The 19830-nt window shown below is 42.9% G+C and overlaps 2 protein-coding genes across 2 annotated transcripts; both read left to right on the forward strand.

Moving 5' to 3' along the window:
* Positions 1-218: 218 nt before the first annotated feature.
* Positions 219-6788, forward strand: trmt112 (tRNA methyltransferase activator subunit 11-2). Its single transcript, XM_070962782.1, has 4 exons — positions 219-423; positions 1190-1291; positions 2820-2912; positions 5569-6788. Exons 1-4 carry the CDS (start codon positions 349-351, stop codon positions 5668-5670), a joined length of 372 nt encoding a protein of 123 aa, XP_070818883.1. The 5' UTR covers positions 219-348; the 3' UTR covers positions 5671-6788.
* A 795-nt stretch (positions 6789-7583) lies between these two features.
* tgfb5 (transforming growth factor, beta 5) lies at positions 7584-16695 on the forward strand. Its single transcript, XM_070963413.1, has 7 exons — positions 7584-9192; positions 10264-10427; positions 11058-11190; positions 11293-11403; positions 13197-13377; positions 13775-13928; positions 16184-16695. Exons 1-7 carry the CDS (start codon positions 8832-8834, stop codon positions 16340-16342), a joined length of 1263 nt encoding a protein of 420 aa, XP_070819514.1. The 5' UTR covers positions 7584-8831; the 3' UTR covers positions 16343-16695.
* The last annotated feature ends 3135 nt before the right edge of the window (positions 16696-19830 follow it).

Below are 19830 nucleotides of genomic sequence, written 5' to 3' on the forward strand. Positions count from 1 at the left end.
GTGAAATTTGAATGTGGTATTTTTATTTTTATAGAGCCTTTTTAAACTTTTATTTCTAATTTAAGATACAATCTGATTAGCAGTTCCCACACAGGTCACTGTGAATAATATTATCAAAGAAAAAGCTGTAGCAGTGTAACAATATTAAAAACAGCTAAATTACAGCTGTCATGGAGGAACCAGCGGTAATGGGATAAAAGCTTCAGGGGAACTTTTTCAGTGACACAACAGCGGCACTTCCGGTCCACATGTAAACGCTTGAGCGTGACTAAAAGGAGGTTGACAGACTGAAATTATCCGCGTACATTCATCAGAAAAATACAGTTAAAGCTGTGACTATTACTAAACATGAAGCTGCTCACGCACAACATGTTGACATCTCACGTGAAGGGGGTCATGAAAGGATACCCGCTGCTCATCAAGGTAAACTAGCAACATGGCTAACTGCTAACAGTACTGACACGAAACACCATTTAGTTTTCATATTTGATGCTGTGTGGTGCATCAAATTGACAGGAGATAGAGACGCTTAGTTACCTTGTCTAGGTCGTGGGTCTTTCTAAAGCTAAGTTAACGTTTTACAGACACCCGACATTAGCTGTATTACAGAACACGACAGTTGTTATGCTAGATTTGAATAACTAGCTAACGAGATGATAGCAAGCTAGCTATAAGAACAAATATCTTCCTCTCCCCATAATCCAGAGATGTAAATAGATAAATATGCAAGACTCGCTTAGAATCACATCTGTAGCTTTATGTCTTGAAATATATTTGATTTCCCCATGACATGTTATTTTCCACACAAAATATTGAATATTTTGAAATTTCCATGGTCAAACTCACACCCTATTTGCCACCTAGTGCAATATATTAACTCCTCTGCTATTTAATTGTATTAAAACTTCCCACAATGTCATCAATAACTTATAGCATGCACACTACAGTTTTTACTTTACTTACTTATAGTATCCCAATAATAGATGTGTAAATTACACTTATGTGACGCTATAATGGACCTGTCAGTAATAATGAAAAACCATAATGTGTGGAAAATATCAATTAATTGGTCATTAGAGTTAACTGTTATGTTTCTAATGTTGGTTAGTAGTCCGGACCAAGTGGCAGAGGACATGACTTTGAACGCAGCCATGCGTGTCAAAAAGACATTCATGTTTTCTTTGTGCAGGCGACTGAGGTGAAGATGAAAGAGGTGGAGTTCAACCCTCAGTTTGTCAGCCGGATGATCCCCAAACTGGAGTGGAGCGTTCTGGTTCAGGCTGCAGAGGAGGTGAGTCAGACCGTCCGGACTGTCTGTAGATTTCACATTAGCATGAATACCGATCCAATTTAGGAGCATTGCTGAGGAGAAAAGCTTCTCAGCTCTCACGTATCTCAATATAATCAAGGATGTCCTTCGATTTGGAGCAATCCATCTATTCAATTAGGGGGGAAACTATCCTGTAGGAATCAGGGTTGTATATTAGGGAAGGTGGACATTTGTAGGGCATTTTTAAGATCCTTCCAAAAGCTCAATGATGATTTAAGGTGAACAGACAAGAAGGAATCTTTGTGATATCTTTAAATTAGGAGCAGCATAAAGAGTTGTTGGGTTATTTTAAGTGAAAAGGAGAAAAACTATTATTCTATTTTAATTTGCCAAGCAGTGCACAATCAGTCTCAATTTTATATATATTTTATGTATGATAACTGTGGACATTTAAGAAGAAAGAGACCCTTAAAGAGAGCTGATGCCGGGTGGTCAGTGGGTGAATTTACATGTTACAAAATTATACATTAGTGTAATTATGCATCAGTTAGATGACAGTTATTGTTAGAGGTGTTGCAAAGAAGAAGGTACTTCTCTTTGTTTAATGTGGGATTGATCTTTTTTTCCTACTTAATTGGAAAGGAGTTGTCAGAAGTATTGGAGAGTGGTTGCTTTGCCAGAATCCAGCAGCTGTGTTTATTAGGAAATCGGTTTCTCTCACCCCGACGTCCATACAAACAAAAATCTGGACTTTCACTGGCAGGTTTTATCAGTGCTTTGAGGATTGTTCCCACCATGAGAAGAGTCATACAAAGCCTGTGTTTTCGCTGACATTTGCGTCTCTAATAGGAAGAGTTTGGTCTTATTTTTTTAAGTATATAAAGAAGGAAACAAGAGCAAGGTTCACCACTTTGTGAACACATGATTGTATGAGGGATGGTACTACATGGGCTCAGGAACACTTTGTAAAACTGTTGTCAGTAAACAGTTTGTTTGCAAGTGATCACATTCTGTTTTTATTTACGTTTCACACAGTGTCCCAACTTTTTTGCAATCAAGGTTGTATTTATGTGGTATTTTATTTATACTTTTTGCCCTTTTCTTGAAATCTTCTCTCCCTTAGTTTATTGGTTTGGCTTATTTTGCTTATTTTAACTACAGTATTTTAAGTACGATGTCCAGAGTTCTGTTTGTTTTGTCACTTGTTCACTGATTCACTGTGATGTGTTGTCTTGTGTTGCATTTTGTTTTTATCTGTTGTAAACTTGAAAATTTAAAAACGTCAATATATGTGTGTGTTTATTTATTTAGATTTTTATAGACTGATTGCGGAGTTGATGCTGTGTATCAACAGTGGTTAACAAAATGTTACGTCTGTGTACTCTGCAGCATACAGTGAACAGTATTCCATCACTGGGGTGTTGAGTGTTGTGTCACTTCTGTTTCTTTGGTATCCCCTTCACCAGTAGGTGGAGAATATGTCATGGTCTCGTCTTCCACCCGGTGACAGCTGCCCAGTTTAACACTTGTTTCTCTTTTTCGTCTATAGTTGGGTCAGCGGCAAGACCTGCCGGGTGAGCTGGTGCCAGATTATGAGAAAGACGAGGAGTTCCTGAAGAAGGTGCACAGAGTGCTTTTAGAGGTAATGAGCTCACAGTCATTCCTGCTAGTAAAAAAAAATTGCTGTTTTTTGGACTGTAGTGGTGCTTTTTCTACTGTATGTAATAACGTGAATGTGTTCTTTTGTAGGGCTGCAGCTAAGCACTGTTTTCATTATTGTTTTGACCTTTAAAATGTCCAAGAAATAGTGAAAAGGGCGACGTCATGAGATGTCTTCTTTTTCTCCGACCCACAGATGTGTAGTTTACAGTTATATAAAACAGCAAAGCCTCATATTGGAGAGGCTGGAACCACAGAATATTTGGCATTTTTGCTTAAAAATAACCTCAACCATGAATCAATTATCAAAATAGATGTAGCTTAATATCGTTGCAGCTCTGGTTGTTTCATGGTTATAAAGGTCTTGTTTTTAGGCAAATATTCTAATTCACAAGTTGTTTAGGGCTTTAATTTTTAACTTGAGTAAAACCAACACATTGTCATAAATTGAAACCATCTTTAACGCTTAGACAATCAAATAAAGAAGTGCTTTGGCTCTTTTCGTATGAAGCTAGAGACCACCTCTCCATTCTTGATATTATTGACCATGCGGATCCCAGCAGTGTTTCCTGTTCTCGTTTCTCTTAACACAGTGAAAAAAACTGCTAAAAGTACAGCTTGCAATCCTCACTCTCACACAGTGACATAGAAAGATACAGTATGTACTTGACATCCTGTTTCTGTTTCTATTGCTGGCAACAGCAATTAGCAGCAAAGCTTTCATGTGGCCGTTTCCTGCTCAGTGTCTTGTTTTTCATAACTGCACCATGTCCATTCAGGTTTTTTTTGTAAACATCAAACACAGGAACTGAAATACTGTATTTTTAGATATTATTCTAACCTCAGTATGCGCACCACATCGCCAAAAGCATGCTGACTCCCAGACATTACACATATGTGATTAAACACCTCATCCCAGAACCACTTCTAATGCTAAATGTGTTACTATGACAGACTGTTTGGGCTTTCCACTTGAATTTGGAGCCCGTCCACAGTCGCACTGATCTTTCTCTATGGACCTGGCTTTGTGCTCAGGGCCGCTGTCACGTTAAAAGAGGAAAGGGGCTTCCCCAAACCGTTGCCACAAAGTTGTAAGCACTCTATTGTCTTAAGCAGACACTTATATATGTTACATTTATACGCATTTAAATTCATATTGACGGTGTCATCGTGGATTGGCCTTGATACCAAGTTGGAAAATGAGAGAAAGAAAAGATTAGACAAGCGAGAAGGTGAGCGAGCATGAAAACATGAAAAGCCATACTGTGGAGATTATGTTTACATTGAATGTTACTCATAAAAACACATTTCGCTCTGTCCAACATATTTTTTTTCCCCCAACTGGCCTGCTTGGCCATTAGGCCGACTTTTACTGATCTCTTGTAATATAGTCACTGGCCTGGCAGCCAGTTTTTTCTCATGATTTAATAATTTATCGTCACATTTCAGCAAATATGGGTGATGGAGCAGTGAGAGAAAGAACATAATGGCATTTCTTTTGCAAGACATTGTTGAGTGGCCTGCAAATGCATCCTAAAAGAATAATTACAGTCACTTTGTAATTCATTCACTGCCTCTCTCTCTCTCTCTCTCTCTCTCTCTCTCTCTCTCTCTCTCTCTCCTCTCTCTCTCTCTCTCTCTTGCTCGCTCACTCACACACACACACATACACACACACACACACACACACACACACACACACACACACACACACACACACACACACAGTAAAAAGATATTTCATTCCCTTATGCTATAAGGCATTTGGTAAATATTTACATTTTACACCACAGTACATTGTAGGGATGTCACTATTATTATTGTTGTTATTATTTTATTGTTGTTGTCAGTCCTTGCCTGATGTAAACATCTTGAATAGTGAAGTCTGCAGATTTGGCAAGCATGGCAATAATAAATCAAACGCACCCAGCAAGCATGTGTTTTTGGGAAGTAGCTGACAAACACCATCACCTGATGCCAGTCCATGGCTTTTTCTTTGTGTAAAACTGAACACTATGAAACATCATGATTTATTTTATCTTCACTTGTGAGATTAGTGCAAGAAAAAGCTGTAGCTGTTTAGCTCAATGCTGCATGGTTAGCTAGACACAAATTCCACAGCAGACTGTCTTATATAAGGGCAACTATCTTTTCATGAAAGCATTCGTATTAATCTTATGTTCCATTTCTGTCAATAGATGCCCCTAAATCCCCCACAGTGGGCTGTCATTTAAAGAGCAGCATATTGTTGTTTGGAGCGTGGGGATGGAGGAGAAAAAATAAAGCGCAGACTGCGTCAGGTTCTAGGTAATTACTGCAAGAAAACAGCCTGTTACGTTGTATGCTTATTATCAAGCAGTGTTTGCTGAATCATATCTTTTTCTCATGGCCCAGTAGCAAATGTTCCATGGCCTGTATTGGACCACGGCCCAGGGTTTGGGAACCACTGGTCTAAAATATTGTATGCTGTAGCATCAAAGATTTCCCTCAAATGGAACTTAGAGGTTGAGGCCAAACCATACAAACCAGCCCCAAACCAAAAGTATGGCAGCAGGGATGTCCATATACTTTTGGCCATATGGTGCATTGTGCTCTGTGGTGACATCTAGTGATGGCCTCATGCCTCCTGTGTGTTGCAGGTGGAGGTGATAGAGGGCTGCCTGCAGTGTCCTGAATCAGGGCGAGAGTTCCCGATCTCCAGAGGAATCCCCAACATGCTGCTGAACGAAGACGAGGTGTAGACGGCACCCAACACAACCTCCCCCCGCTCTGGCACTCAGATGGGATTATGGGTATTCACAGAGAGAAGATAGAGAGGCTGGACTCTGGTTTAAATTGCCGCCATGAGAGAACCGGCAACATCGTTTGGTTGATTACAGTTATGACATTTAAGTGGCCGATGCTGCCAATGGAGGAGTAACAGATGGAAATGTTCCCGGAGAGTCTCCCCCAGTGGTTTTATCTGTATTTATTTTTGTATCTGTTTGGGCTCTTTCTTTTTCAATAAAACTGCCCTAATTTCCATGATGGCCAAGATTCTTTTAGGTTTTTGTGGAAAATCTGGGTTCATTCATATTACAGGCATGCTAAAATATAAGCCCTGAGTGAGAGGCAGGCTCTGAACCCCATCTCGCCCTCTCTCAGGGTTTAAGAAAGTGCTGAGGGCCAGATGACGTGGCAGTGGCTTGTCTATATTTGGCTTTGAGGAAAAAGCGGCAGAAAAAAGCAGTCAGGCTAGAGGTTGTTTTTGAGGAAGTCTTTTTTTTTATGCCACACATTACAGCACACACACACACGACACCCCACCTGGGAGGGCTGCTGTGATCTGAGTACCCCACTGATCTTTTTAAGAGTGCTGAAAGAAAGAGTGCAGGTCCACATAAGCAAATTAAGTGTGTTTCCATTCGTTTCTGGCTATGCAGCAGCAGTCAAGTTGCAACAGGAGCCTGGCAGTGTTATCATTTTTAGAAACCCTGCCAGGACAGACGATGAAGAGGGGTGTTTGCCGTGACCAGAAGCCTCGAGGCAGCCTGAGTCTCTCCTACCTTTCCCTTCTACTTACAGCAATTACAGGCCTGCACCCGCAACTATAATAACGGTATAATGGGATGGCAGCAGAGCAGCAATAAAAGCCACCCCTGACAGATTAACAGTCCTCTCCAAGTCCTGAGCTGTAATTAACAATGAGCCTGAAGAGGAACAGAGAGGAAAGAAAGGGCCTCGATTGAAAGATGGAAAGATAAAGATAAAAAGGGATGTGCTGTGCAGCGATATAATGAAATTAGGATAAGACTCAAGATGAATGAGGCTTAAGCTGAAAATTACGCTCAGATCCTTATTAAAGCTGCATTTTGAAATCAGTGGAATGAATGAATCTGTATTTCTTTATCTTTCATTTTATCATTTTGATGTTTCAAGAATTAGTTTTGAGAAAAATGCTCCTTGGCTCTGCTGCAGATCTCGTAGATTTTATCTTTCTTAGCGAAAAGACTGGAAACAGTGAAACAGCTAGCCTGGCTCTGTCCAAACATCATGAAACCTGCCTGCCTGAACCTCCGAAGTTTAGTAATTAACATGTTATATCTTATTGTTTAGCTCATACCAAAATGAAGTGTAAAAATGACAATTCGCTGTTTTATGGTCAGATAGGTGCCAGTTGATTTATGTATCTATTTCTTGTTGTGATAGTGTTAGTGAGCTAACACTATCAAGACACAGGTGGTAGCCATGCTAACTGTCTCCCCCTGTTCCCAGTGTTTATGCTAAGCTAAGCTAACCAGCTGCTGGCTCCAAGCCAGCTATATATTTACTCCACAGACCTGAGTGAGGTAATTCATCAATTTTCTAATCAAATTCTCTGTGAAAAGGGTGAATAAGTATATTTTTCAACATGTGAAACTGTTCCTTTAATGCTTTTACGTGCTCGGGGGGATATTTACCTGCAGAGAGAGGGTGGCGCAAGCATTTTTGTGGAGTGAGGAAATTGCAAAGTGTGCGTGCGTGCGCGCGCGAGAGAAAGATGGCTCTTGCCTACATAATCACACACTCACTTTGGTGGCAACCCGCCCCTCCGCCACCACCACCACCACCTCTCTCACATCCAGTCCCTCCCTCCACCACCTCCCTCTGTCTGGGGCTCTGTGCGTTTCTCACAGAGGATCTGCAGAATAATGGAGGCGCGTCACGCAGCAGGTCTCAGTGTTTTCAGCAGAGCTTTCAGCCCAGCACGCATCAGGCTGGAGCTCATTTAACCCGGGGATCTGTAATTTACTGTAAAGTTTCCTCTCTTTTTTTAATTCACAGCACAAGGACTTCTTTCAAATATTTTTTTTCTGCGTCATGTCTTTTTATGTCGTCTGACTTTTTCCGTGTTTTGATGTTTATATGAGGGGGTTTAACAGGCCCACCATGTTTTTTCCAACATAAATCAACAGTTTTTTCCTACGTTTTAGTGCAGACTGCTCTCTGTTTACCTATAACGGGGAATGGGAGGATCTCATTGGGTATATGTTTTTTTAAAAAGCTGTAAGTAGATTTTGTGGAGGCTGGTATGGGCCAATTCTTCGCCCCACAGATGGGTCTTTCGGAGGTAAAAGCACGCGGACCGTGCTGCTTAAGGTGAAGTGAGCAGCTCAGGTTTTTGTTTGGAGGATTTGCGACATGGGCTGAGCTCCTGTGATGACTCTTTTCTCCCAAAAGCTGATGAATTATCCCAGGATGGACGACGGAAAACGGAGACGGATAAAATTCCAACTTATCGGTTAGACTGATTAAATACCTTCACCTGTACACGCGGAAAGCGCGCACGCACCGGCACGGGACACCACCGGAGCTGTTGAGCGCACCGGATTGGAATTAAAGCGTCAGCCAAATTTCCAGTCACTGAATTTGAGGTTTTTACAGTGGAGTTTGGTTTTAGTGTGATATCATTTGGCGTGTAGACACAGTATTTCTAGTGCTGCCCTATTTTTAAAATCAAGAAATCTATTTAATAACTTACATTTAAACTCTAAAGAACAACGACGATGCGTCTTTATGTGTTTGGTGTTCAAATATGCAGGCGCATGGATGAACAATGCTATAAAATGACCTTAGCAGAATAAATGTAAAGTCAGCAGATGTGGTTTTCCTTTTCCACAGAAAGTGGTTTTGACCAAAATAGCCTGTTAGAGCTGGATATTGGATATTTTTTGGCTTTTTTTATTTCACTGAACTAGGTTTTGGAGACACTGGTTGCACCCTCATTTTTAAATTTCAAACCACTTTACGCACATATTTCTTCATGCGTGGTTTGGAGACTCGGCTTTAGTTTCAGTCCACCACAGTAACCTTAATTGTTTCAGCTGATTTCCTCCGCGGCCGTTCAGGGAGCACCTCCGTCCCTCCGTCTCCCCACCGGACAATGTGGCTCCTCCGCCTCGCGCTGCTGCTGCTGCTGCTCCGGTTCTCCGGTGTGTTGCTTGTGGAGGGGATCAACACGTGCCAGTCCATCAACCTGGACAAGCAGAAGTCCCGGCGCATCGAGGCCGTCCGCGGGCAGATCCTCAGCAAGCTGCGCATCCGCAGCCCGCCAGACGAGGACGAGGACCCGCCGGCTGGCTCGGTGCCCCCGGAGGTCATGCTGCTCTACAACAGCACGCGGGAGCTGCTGAAGGAACGCGCGCGTCTGGCTGAGTCCACGTGCGAGCGCGAGAGCAGCGAGGAGGACTATTATGCCAAAGAGGTGCAGAGGATCGACATGCTGCCTCCCCGCACCGACACAAGTGAGTCTATGCGTGATGTGTGAGCATTCAGATACTACTTTAGTACAAGTATTAATAAGTTTAAAAAAACAAAACAAAAAAAAAAAATCTTTTACAGGTAAAAATCATAAATAACCGGTGGTGCAAAATGGTCCATTTCTGAAGGTTAAATTGATGCATAAACACCACTTTAAGGTGTCTGGTCCAGGTGGTTGTAACTCTGACTTCTTCATATATGGCTGAGTATTCAGTCTGTAGCAAAGCACCATGTTTTCTAAGGTTAAAAGTTTTATGTGTTGTATGGAAATTGTTCTGCAAGGTAACTAATACCTCCAGCTGTCAGTCTCAGTAAATGGAGTCAAAAGTATAACATTTTCCTCTGAAATGGAGAAGAGTCGAGGTTTATGTTTTACAAAATGGAAATTCTAAACACTAAAACTACCACTACCTTCGAATTTCACTTAATTACAGTATTTACACAAATACTATATCAACAAAATATTGCTCTTCATGGCCTAAACCAGGCATTCTGCTGCGACTACTGCCTACCTCCACCCACCATTAGACAGAAGTTGGGGGAAATGAGGCAGGGGTGGAGAAAGTGAAGTTATCAGGAGCTATCCTGCCTCCCTGTCCTTCAGCAGCTTCTGGAGATGAACCCTTGAGCAAGGCACTCCATTCTCTGATGCCTTCAGAGCAGCTCTGTGGTGCTAAACCGCAGCTGTGGTTGGTCGCTGGCAAGTCTCATGCAAAGAAACAAAAACTGATGTTGATGGACCTTATTTGGGAGATTTTAAGATTAATGGTGCTAGATACTACATGGTGCATAATTACATAACTGTCTAGCTGGGAGGTGATGTTTCATAGAGCATGAACGCTACAATTATGCATATATTAAACATAAGCCCAGACACATTTACTCACGATGCCCAAACCTATAATTTAGTTTCGAGACACTCATCAGCAGCAATTATGTCCGAGACAATGCATCACAGCGCTGTTTTAACCAAAAGTATAAATACAACATTGTCGAAGAGGGCATGAGATGTTGGATCATTAGTCATCCTTCACGCTCTTTGTTTCTTCGTCCAGATGTGGTCCAGCCAGCAGTCCCCAGCCCCCACTACAGAGTCGTCCACTTCGACGTCAGCGGAGTGGACCTGACCAACAGCACCCTGGTCAAAGCTGAGTTCAGGATCTTCAGAGCTCCCAACCCGCTGGCCCGGGCGTCAGAGCAGAGAGTGGAGATCTATCAGGTAAGCGGCTCAAAGATTGACTGCTGCAGTGCATGGTCAGCAATATCAGTGAGAGACATTTGGACTGTCTTTTAAAGCTTTCACATCCAAATAAACCAATTTTTTCCACAAATATGAAGGAGACCCTTCATGTATGCCTGTTTAAAATCACCTCAGGCCTCATTTGTCCTCTTTTTATAAGAGACGAAGCAGCAAAATCACAGACGAATAATGTTCATATGTGTGAAGTGTGACCAGGAATGTCGTATATATTTGTTTTTTTGTGTCAGGTTTCTTCTGTCAGGATGGTGGGCATCAGGCCAGCAAGAGGATTACGACACTAAATTTTCACCAATTTAAGCGTATTTATATTTGGGCTCGAGGGAGACATTTTATACCTCACCTCTTGCAGAAAAATGTTAGCCCCAGGAAAGAAACACAATCTTCATGCCTGATGATGATAATGGTTCTTTGCCAATCGTGTGTCATGTAAAAACGAAGGAATGATGAACACGCTAACCTTTTACCAAAGTGGAAATTATAGTATTTACTCATTACCCTGACAGGAACTGTGAGTGTGTACATCAGCTCCATCACTGTCCTGTCTTTGTGTGTGTGTGTGTGTGTGTGTGTGTGCGTGTGCGCTGTCAGCTGCTGAAGCCAGATGAAGAGAGCACCTCCACTCAACGTTATATTGACTCCCGCACCATTCAGCCCAAGGCAAAGGGAGCCTGGATCTCAGTGGAGGTCACCGAAACCATTAAGGACTGGGTGTCAGATCCAGGTCAGAGTCAGCACCAGCAGGCCCCTGACAGTGTATGTGAACTTCATCTTCATCAGCCGATCTCAAAGTGTGTCCTTCTCTGTCTCCTCTTCCACCAATCAGAGAACAATCTCGGCCTGAAGTTGGGCGTCCACTGTCCCTGCTGCACCTTCGTCCCATCCACCAACAACATAGTTCCCAACAAGAGCGAGGAGCTGGAGGCTCTCTTTGCAGGTTTGTTGCAGTTCTTGTTGTTTTCACTGCTTGTCACGTTGGCCAGGTCTTTGTGTTCGTGTATGTATGTGCAGAGGGGATTATTAGAGCAGCTCTAAGGCTCAGATTAACCACCAGTGACACTAAACCTTAAACTGCATTTACACTTTGACAGGAGGGAAGCTTTTCACACCCTATGCAGAAAAAAGTTTAATCTCCTGCTCCAGACAGGCTGTTTCATGTCCGAGACGTTCGGAGAAAGGCTGTTAGATTCAGCCTGATGATGATGATGATGATGATGATGATGATGATGATGATGATTATTTCAGACTTTCTTTTTCACTGCAAAAACTCAGTTCTCAAAAACAAGGATTAAAAGCAAGAAAATGTGGATATATTACTGGAATATTACAGAACAGGAAATTAATGTTTTTAAAACAAATAAAAGTCTGAAAGAGCCCACAGTTATCTTAAAAGTAGTGGGGTCAGACTGAAAACCAGTACATAGTCTTGACACAAAGTCATTTTGACTTCAGCAAAGCAGTTTTGCACTTGTCCATGTCGATAAAACAGCTTTATTATTCTGGGAATTCTAGTTCAAGCATTAAGTTACTCAGATCCAGGAATAAAATCTGATATCTTATAATATCTTACTGAGATAATTAAGGACAAAAAGGCTTGGCACAAGTGAAACGCTCCAACGTAAAAACTGCCTGGTAAGAATATTTAACTTGTCAGGCAAAAAATAAGCACGTCTTGCCTTAATTTGAGATACTTATCTCACGTGGATTTCACCTTTTGCAGTGTTTGCGGCAGGTTTCTGTAGATGCTGGCTGTTTGTGGTCAGCGTTTAACACTGGTCAAATTGATGCTTCACGTGAAAATTAGTTGAGCTAACCAAGGCACTTAAACAAATAAATAAACAAACATGACAGCCAACGTGCCAAAGATTTCTAAAAAAAGTTTAATGTCAGTGGCGACAGAAATGAGAAACTTAACAGGTTGGTTGTAAATGTCTTCATAAGGGCATTAAAAGCATGTGTGGAAGATTTATCAACGCAGCAATAATCCTGCAGGTCACCGAATGTGAACATAAAGTGGAGACTCTTCTGTAAGGCGCCTCCAGAATGATTCATGAATCACTTACTCGCTATCCTCCTGGAATAATGGAGAAACTGTTCTTCCACTATTGAATGTCAGACTGTCTGCATTGCTCCATTTAGGCCCTAAATTACGGCACTTTCCCCGGGATTTACACTCAGCTGAGCCAAGTTTTTTTCACGTCTTGGAAAAAATGTCAACTTTTGATACTGATGCAGGACAAGCGGGGGCTTGTTTGGAGCTCTTGTACTTCTCCAGGCCATGAAGCACCAGAAAAACCATGAAATCAGATACAAACGGTCACGCTGTCATTCCTGGCCTTGAAAACAGCTGTGTCATGTTTTTCTGTGTTGTAATATTTGTTCAGGAACAATCAGAAGTTGCCCGACTGCCTGCCCAGAGTGTAAACTATATGTGTGTTAGAGGAAGTTCCTGAACAGAATCTGTGACTTTGTGGTTATTGCTCTAAATTAATGACCACATTTTTCTGGCATTCAGACTGCAGGAATTCAAAGGTATTAACTCAGTAGTTCAGGATCTTTTCGCCTTGTGACCCTTTAAAATGCGATTGCATATACTTGAGTGAGTGCAGAGTGAGTTTGACTTGCATGTTAAGTCGTTGTGTGGCCCCTCATGATTATCCGGCGACCTCTTTTGCGTCCCGCCCCTCGGCTTGAGACCTAGAGTATCAGCTCTTACACTACTCTCCACAGGTGTGGACGATGAGAGGCTTCGTCAGATAAGAAAGCCCGGCCAGGTTAAAGGCCAGGCGGATTTCAGCACCAAGACGCCGCACCTCATCCTCACCGTGCTGCCCAGCGACAGAGTGGACAACCCGGCCAAGAAGAACCGCAAGAAGAGGGCGGCCGCCACAGACACCACAACCTGCTCCCGGTATGCCGCCAACCAGCCGCCCGAGCATGGTTATGTGTCACTGACTGACGTTCTTCCAGGATTTGTAGTTTTATAATTCTCAAATCTAGTTGTGGTGGGCCGTGGATTTGAGTTCTCCTCCTGACCCAAAACTCATTTTCAGACTATTGTGTGGCAAAGCTAACAACATTGACCCTGTGTTTAGACTGCAGGGCAACAGGCGTGCAGTGTTTTATTTAGACTACCTCACGCTGCAGGGGAAAACTCTGGCAGCCTTGCATAGTCATTACCTTGTGATGGCTGGTTCCTCAATGGTGACCCGTTGTCATTTTCCCATGACCCAACTTTGCGCTTTTGCCCCAGACATTGAAAAGCCGGACGGGTGTTGAAATATTTCTGTGTGTTTGTTGTGTCTCAGTGGCTCGGACCAGGGCTGCTGCCTGCGCTCACTCTACATCGACTTCAGGCGTGACCTCAACTGGAAATGGATCCATGAGCCCAAAGGTTACAAAGCCAACTTCTGTGCCGGCAACTGTCCTTACCTCTGGAGTGCCAACAACCACTATAACATGGTGAGTTTGTCATCTGTTTCTGTAATATGACGTATGACCCGGGACGGGTATTTAATCTCAGTACTTCGCTAGAATCATCAAAAATCCACCCGTCACACCAAAAACCGGTGTCAAATGCTCTGATATAAATCAAAATGTTGCCACTTTTACACTACTGTATTGAGGAAATATAAAATATGACTGCTTGTATTTCATCAAAAATTAACATATACGAAGTTTTGCTTTTGCTTAATAATATTTTTTTGGTCTTGTTACCAAAACGCAGCGTTTCTATTGACACTAGTATTAAAATACTGCAGCCCCTCATAAGACTGAGGCATGAAAATCAGCAGCTCATTTTCTAACCATCTCTGTGAAACAGAACAGCAAAGATACTTTTTTGACCCGCTCAGACTAATAAATTAGATTTTCTAGAACGGTCAAGAAAAGACAAATGTGTCCTTTTTTTTCCTCCAAGTTATATTTTGCTCCAGTCTTCAGATTCATGACCTTGTTTTTCGGTTTGCTCGACAGTTTGAGTGGAAATAGTGACGGACTTCTCGACACGAGAGACAAAACCAAACAGTATAAATAGAAATCATCTGGGATTGATCAGCCATAAACAGCTGTCCGGTCCAAACAAAACAGAAAAATCAAATGCCTCTGGTAAAACTCTCTGGTTTGGACCAAATCAGCTTCTAGCCTCACTTCAATGCACAGAAACTTTGAAATGCGGGTGATGTTTGCCCTTAAATGGGCTTTAAGTGCATTGTTTGTGGCTGCTAAACACCATAGTTAGCTAAAATTGGTTAACCCCAGTGTCATAAATGGGCTGTCACTTCGCAGAAGCCTGTTACAGAACATATAGGCTTATGCAACACAGCTGTTTGTCTCATAGCTTATGACTTGGCCTGTAGCCACACTGACTCTTACTCTGATTTCTCCTCCTTAATGTCCATTATTGTAATATAGATGTGTAGGACTTTCATGTTTATAGGATACTTACGCTTGCTGCTGAGACATTTTGCTGCTCTCAGCACTGTTTACATAGATTGATTTGATTGGTTGCTCACTTTAATGGAGTTTGGCAGTTTTTGTTGTCAGCTACATATTAAACTACATGAAAGAGAAATAAGGAAACACGCTGACAGACAGGGATCAGAGGATATAGTAAAAACACAGCAATCGAAGTTAAAGGTTTAGTTGAGCTGCAGTCTGATCATCAAGGTGATGGTGATGTGAGAGTGGTATCGATCTAACTCTCTGCAAGGCAGCAAACACTGTATACCCAAAATGTCCAACTGTCCCTTTTAAAGTGGCCTAGAAAACATAAGCAAACAAGCTCACAGCTGTCTTCACATTCTGGTTTGAACGTTGCGAAATCCTGACAGGTCTGAAATGTACGTGACGTCAGCTTTTCCCATCTGAGGCCTTCACCTCACTAACTGTGTTTCCATCTGAACCTGACAGACCAGATGGTTTGTTACACAGAACCGTCTGGGAAGTCGTCCATGGAAACTGTTTGGAAAAGGGCAGGCGCTTTCAAAAAATTCTTGGCGATTAGGCGATTACTAGGTGTTTGGATGAAGTATGTGTCTGTCACTGTCTATTGCGGGATAATTTCAACCAATTAGATCAACAAAACATGAGTATATATGACTATAGCAGCAGCTACGCTAACCTCCGTAGCAGCCGCCACTGTTGTTTTTGAATGAAAAGTCACTTCATCGAAGGCACACACAGGCTAAATTACTACTCATTGCCTTCGTTGGTTGAGTTGGTTAGGTTTAGGCATGATCAGAATAAGCCAATCAGAGGCAGAGTAGGGCGGGTTATTCCTTCACCATACTTGGAAGTGTAAATTCTAGCTGCCAGTAGTTCCTCACAGGGCACTGATTGGTCCAATCCACTGTGGTTTGGCTACAAGTGCATAACTTGAAGCCTGGTAAAATGGATTATTGGCTAATGTGATCTGGAATTCAGGTAATTTCCATCTAATTGTCAAGCGAATTTGAAGTGGACTCTTGAAATGTCACAAGAAAGATATCTCCCATTAAGCACATTAACTCTTTTGAAAGAGTGTAAACATTTTTTTTTCTAAATTGTGGACATTTTGTTGTTACCATCGACCATTTCTGATGCGATACTTACAAATGTGCAGAAAAACACGATGCTGGAAATGCAGCTATTGAGAAGAGCAAAGACAACACACAAATTCAGGAAGTCTCTCACTGAAGTAATAAAAACTGCTCTGACTTCGTCTTTCTCCTGGTCAGATCCTGCCTCTGTACAACAAGCTGAACCCTGAGGCCTCCGCCACGCCCTGCTGCGTTCCTCAGGACCTGGAGCCCCTCACCATCATGTACTTCATAGGCCGCACACCACGTGTTGAACAGCTCTCCAACATGGTCGTCAAATCCTGCAAGTGTCGCTGAGTTCAGAGGAAGAGGTGGGGGGGGGGGGGGGGGGCAAAGAGGAGGAGTGCGGGACCAAACCTACAAACTGACTTCATTCAGGGGGGAAAATAAAGACGAGAGGACCGATGGAACCGCTGTGTTCATTAATCTTCGCTGTTTGATCACCTTTAGCAGACTTTTGAGATCTTATATTTTTATGCTTCCTGACTCAAATATCAGGATTTTGCTCCCATTCTTTACAGGCATGAAAACTTCATTTTTCTTCACTTCTCTGGAACTTTCCGTCTGATATAGGACACTGTAAATATGACAACATAGCTGTATTAAACCTGTACTTGGATATTAAAGGGGGCGTTGTGTGATTTGGCCACATTTGGTCTGCATAAAAAGGCTTCTTTTTATCAGGATTTCAATTCCGGTCGTATTCCTGCGGCCGCGGGCAGAGCGCAGCGAGCTAGACGTCTGCTTGTTTGCTTTAGGTTTGAAGGTGTTGATAGGAAGGCGGTGGAAAGGTTTGCAGACTGAGATCTTTAGGGCGAGGGAGGCAGGGAGCAGATAGAAAAGAGAGAGAGGAGCTGTGTCCAGGCACAGGGCCCTGCCAGCTCTCTGCGGTCCCGGGCTGAAATCTGCCCGGCGTAAACAGGATGTGAAAGATTTCCAGACACCGACCCGACCACTCACGGAACGCTAGATTTAAATGCTCCCCTCATCTCCTCTGTTTCTCTCTCTCTCTCTCTCTCTCTCTCTCTCTCTCTCTGTTGCTCGAGGTTCTGGGATTTGTGGTGGGAGGAGAGAGGGAGAGAAAAGAGAGGCTTTGAAAATGAGACGTGGGATGATAGGGCTGTATTTGGAAGGGCTACAAGTTTGGAAGGTGGTATTTTGCAGTCTTAGCAAATTTGTAACTATTTGGGTCTGGCTCAAACGTTCAGTAATCACACTCTCAGGCTCATTTTCTGAATGTGCATTTATTATCTTATTGTAAAAAGCTGTCGACTCATTGCTATTCCCATGCTATGATTATATTGTGATACCTACAGTGTGTCTCGCTGATTCACGCGCACACACACACACACACACACACACACACACACACACACACACACACACACACAGAGAGTCTCTCTCTACACCCAAGTATCCACATTGACCACTTTTGATAGAATGTCTAAATGCTGAAAATAAAAAACATCCCCAGGGCTCGTTTTAAATATAGGCTCTCTGGTATGCCAGTGGTTTGTGTGTGTGTGTGCGAGACAGAGAGCGACTGGGTGTGCTGTGTGTGTGTGTGTGTGTGTGTGTGTGTGTGTGTGTGTGTGTGTGTGTGTGTGTGTGTTTGTGGCTGGTGAGGTCATGCATGATAGCCCAGAAATGATTCCCTGGTTTTATTGTGAATTTTACAGTGATTGTGACAGGGGCTGTTCTCTCAGTGACCCAGCTGAAAGTGATATGTGGATTTATGTATTTTGGGGTTTTTGGGGGGGGGACTTGTGTGTGCATGTTTTGAAAACCTGGTTGACAATAAAGTTTTAGTTAAATAGGAAGCAGTTCAGTCTGACAAAAACAAGGTTGCCCCAACAACATCTGGCCGTGGATGTCTGAACTGAGCCAGTGGTTTTCATGCATTCATGAAGTTATAGCTGCAGGAAATACTTGTTTCTGATTGGCTGGCCAGTAAGTGGGAGGGGCTGCTGGCTCCGGAAGTTTTCCTCACCGTTCTGTATTCCCATTTCATTTTTTTCTTCTTTCTGCTCAACGTTGCTGAACGCAGACACAGAACTCTGCTGCATAACGTAACCATCATACAGCTTCACGTTAGGACCGACAGCTTCAACTATTTCCACAACTACAATACCCATGAGTCTCAGCCTCAGCTATAACATCACACTTCCTGTTGACCGCCACCTCGTCAGGGCACAGCAGACACACACACCTGCGCTCACCTGTCATTCTTATAAACATCTGGCTTTGTTTTCTCTTCATCTCAACCACAAACTGTTTCCCTTAACGCTCACAATCACAAAGACAAACAAACCTCGCAATCAAAACAGCTGAACTGTTATTTTCAAGTGTCATTATTCAGAGCACCACAGACAGAACCCGCTTCACCTCCATCTCAAACTGACAGATGCACATAAATAAAACCAGAACGTTCTGCATGGCGAGCTGCCTCCGCAGGTACATTCGGTTTTCTTAATATTTTCTGATTTTGGTGAACTGAGCCTTTAATGTTCTGACCTTGAATTCAGCAGCGTGAGATCCATCTGCCCTCACAGAAGACGTTTTTGTCCTGGCTACGTCTGCTGTCAAAATAGCTTAAAGAGATACAAACTGTTCTCCAGCCATCGCAGTAAAACTGTTTTTTCTAAGCCACAGTGAGAATGCAGCCTCACTCCGTGTGTGTGTGTGTGTGTGTGTGTGTGTGTTTGTCGGGGTGCTAGTGCTCGAGCTGTGGTGAGGCTCCCTCCCCCTGAGTAAACTAGCCCCAGCATCTGTTAGTCTTTTCCACTTAACTACCCCTTGCTATATCCAACCTGTACTTATCCCACGGTAGAGCGCCTTGCTCTGTCTCACACTGGGTCCCACTGTCCTTGGAGAGGGGAAGTCTGCTGAAGATATCGACCCCCGCTCAGACACGCATATAAACACACACACACACATGCATGCACGCACGCACACCTCCATAAACCATGTCTGTGCTCAAACTTTGGGAGGGAGTGTATACATAGACCCCAAGGCATCTAAAGCACACCCACACATACATACTGCACAGCCGGCTTGTATATGCTCCATATAGCAAAATATGTCATGATTCATGGCTCTGGTTCCTCACACAGTCACTCCATCACTCACCCTTCACATGCCGACCAAAACTGGGAGAGGGCCTTTGATAAAGGCCGCAAAAGTTCTGAGGACGACAGAAAGCAACAGCACCTTGTGGTCTGCGTCAAATATAACTCGCAATACACGTTTGGACAAGACCTCGTTCGTCACAACTAGATTGAAATTGTTCCTGTTTATTTCTGGCAGTTAAATTAAAACTCTCGGGGCAACAGGACACCGTAAACACAAAATAAAAAGCTTATACAAGCAGCAGAGCGGTAATGAGACACAGGAGTAAACAGAAGATACCGATCTGTGGCCTCAGCATTATTGAAGCCATATTCTTTGTCAGACTTGGAGACCGTAGCTGTATTTGAGGCCATTGGGACAAAACAGCTGGGAAGCCAAACCCACAGAGGCCTGGCTGTTCTCTGTTTAAACATATGAGGGCGACATTTCTCTGAACCCCTGGCAGGCTGATTCAATTCAGGTAAAGACATTAAGCAGGTCAGCCTGTCTGTAGTCACTGAAATGAAACAAACAACAGTGTTTTTCTGTGACGTTAAAAGGCCCCTTTGTGAAGAGTAACATGCTCAAAGTTAATGGCTCATTTTCACGACATTTAATTTAACAATCTGAGTTCTTTAAAGTCACTTGTTTACAAGATTTCACATGAGATTCACCGC

The sequence above is a fragment of the Chaetodon trifascialis genome, chromosome 5 (genome assembly GCF_039877785.1).
Source record: "Chaetodon trifascialis isolate fChaTrf1 chromosome 5, fChaTrf1.hap1, whole genome shotgun sequence".
Classification (NCBI taxonomy): Eukaryota; Metazoa; Chordata; class Actinopteri; order Chaetodontiformes; family Chaetodontidae; genus Chaetodon; species Chaetodon trifascialis.

Excerpts from the sequence above, each read along its gene's own strand:
- trmt112 (XM_070962782.1), top strand. The coding sequence starts at position 349 with ATGAAGCTGCTCACGCACAACATGTTGACATCTCACGTGAAGGGGGTC. Across the intron at positions 1,292-2,819 it reads TGGTTCAGGCTGCAGAGGAG|TTGGGTCAGCGGCAAGACCT; the intron begins GTGAGTCAGACC and ends TTTCGTCTATAG. Across the intron at positions 2,913-5,568 it reads TGCACAGAGTGCTTTTAGAG|GTGGAGGTGATAGAGGGCTG; the intron begins GTAATGAGCTCA and ends TGTGTGTTGCAG.
- tgfb5 (XM_070963413.1), top strand. The coding sequence starts at position 8,832 with ATGTGGCTCCTCCGCCTCGCGCTGCTGCTGCTGCTGCTCCGGTTCTCC. Across the intron at positions 10,428-11,057 it reads AGAGAGTGGAGATCTATCAG|CTGCTGAAGCCAGATGAAGA; the intron begins GTAAGCGGCTCA and ends GTGCGCTGTCAG. Across the intron at positions 11,191-11,292 it reads GGACTGGGTGTCAGATCCAG|AGAACAATCTCGGCCTGAAG; the intron begins GTCAGAGTCAGC and ends TCCACCAATCAG.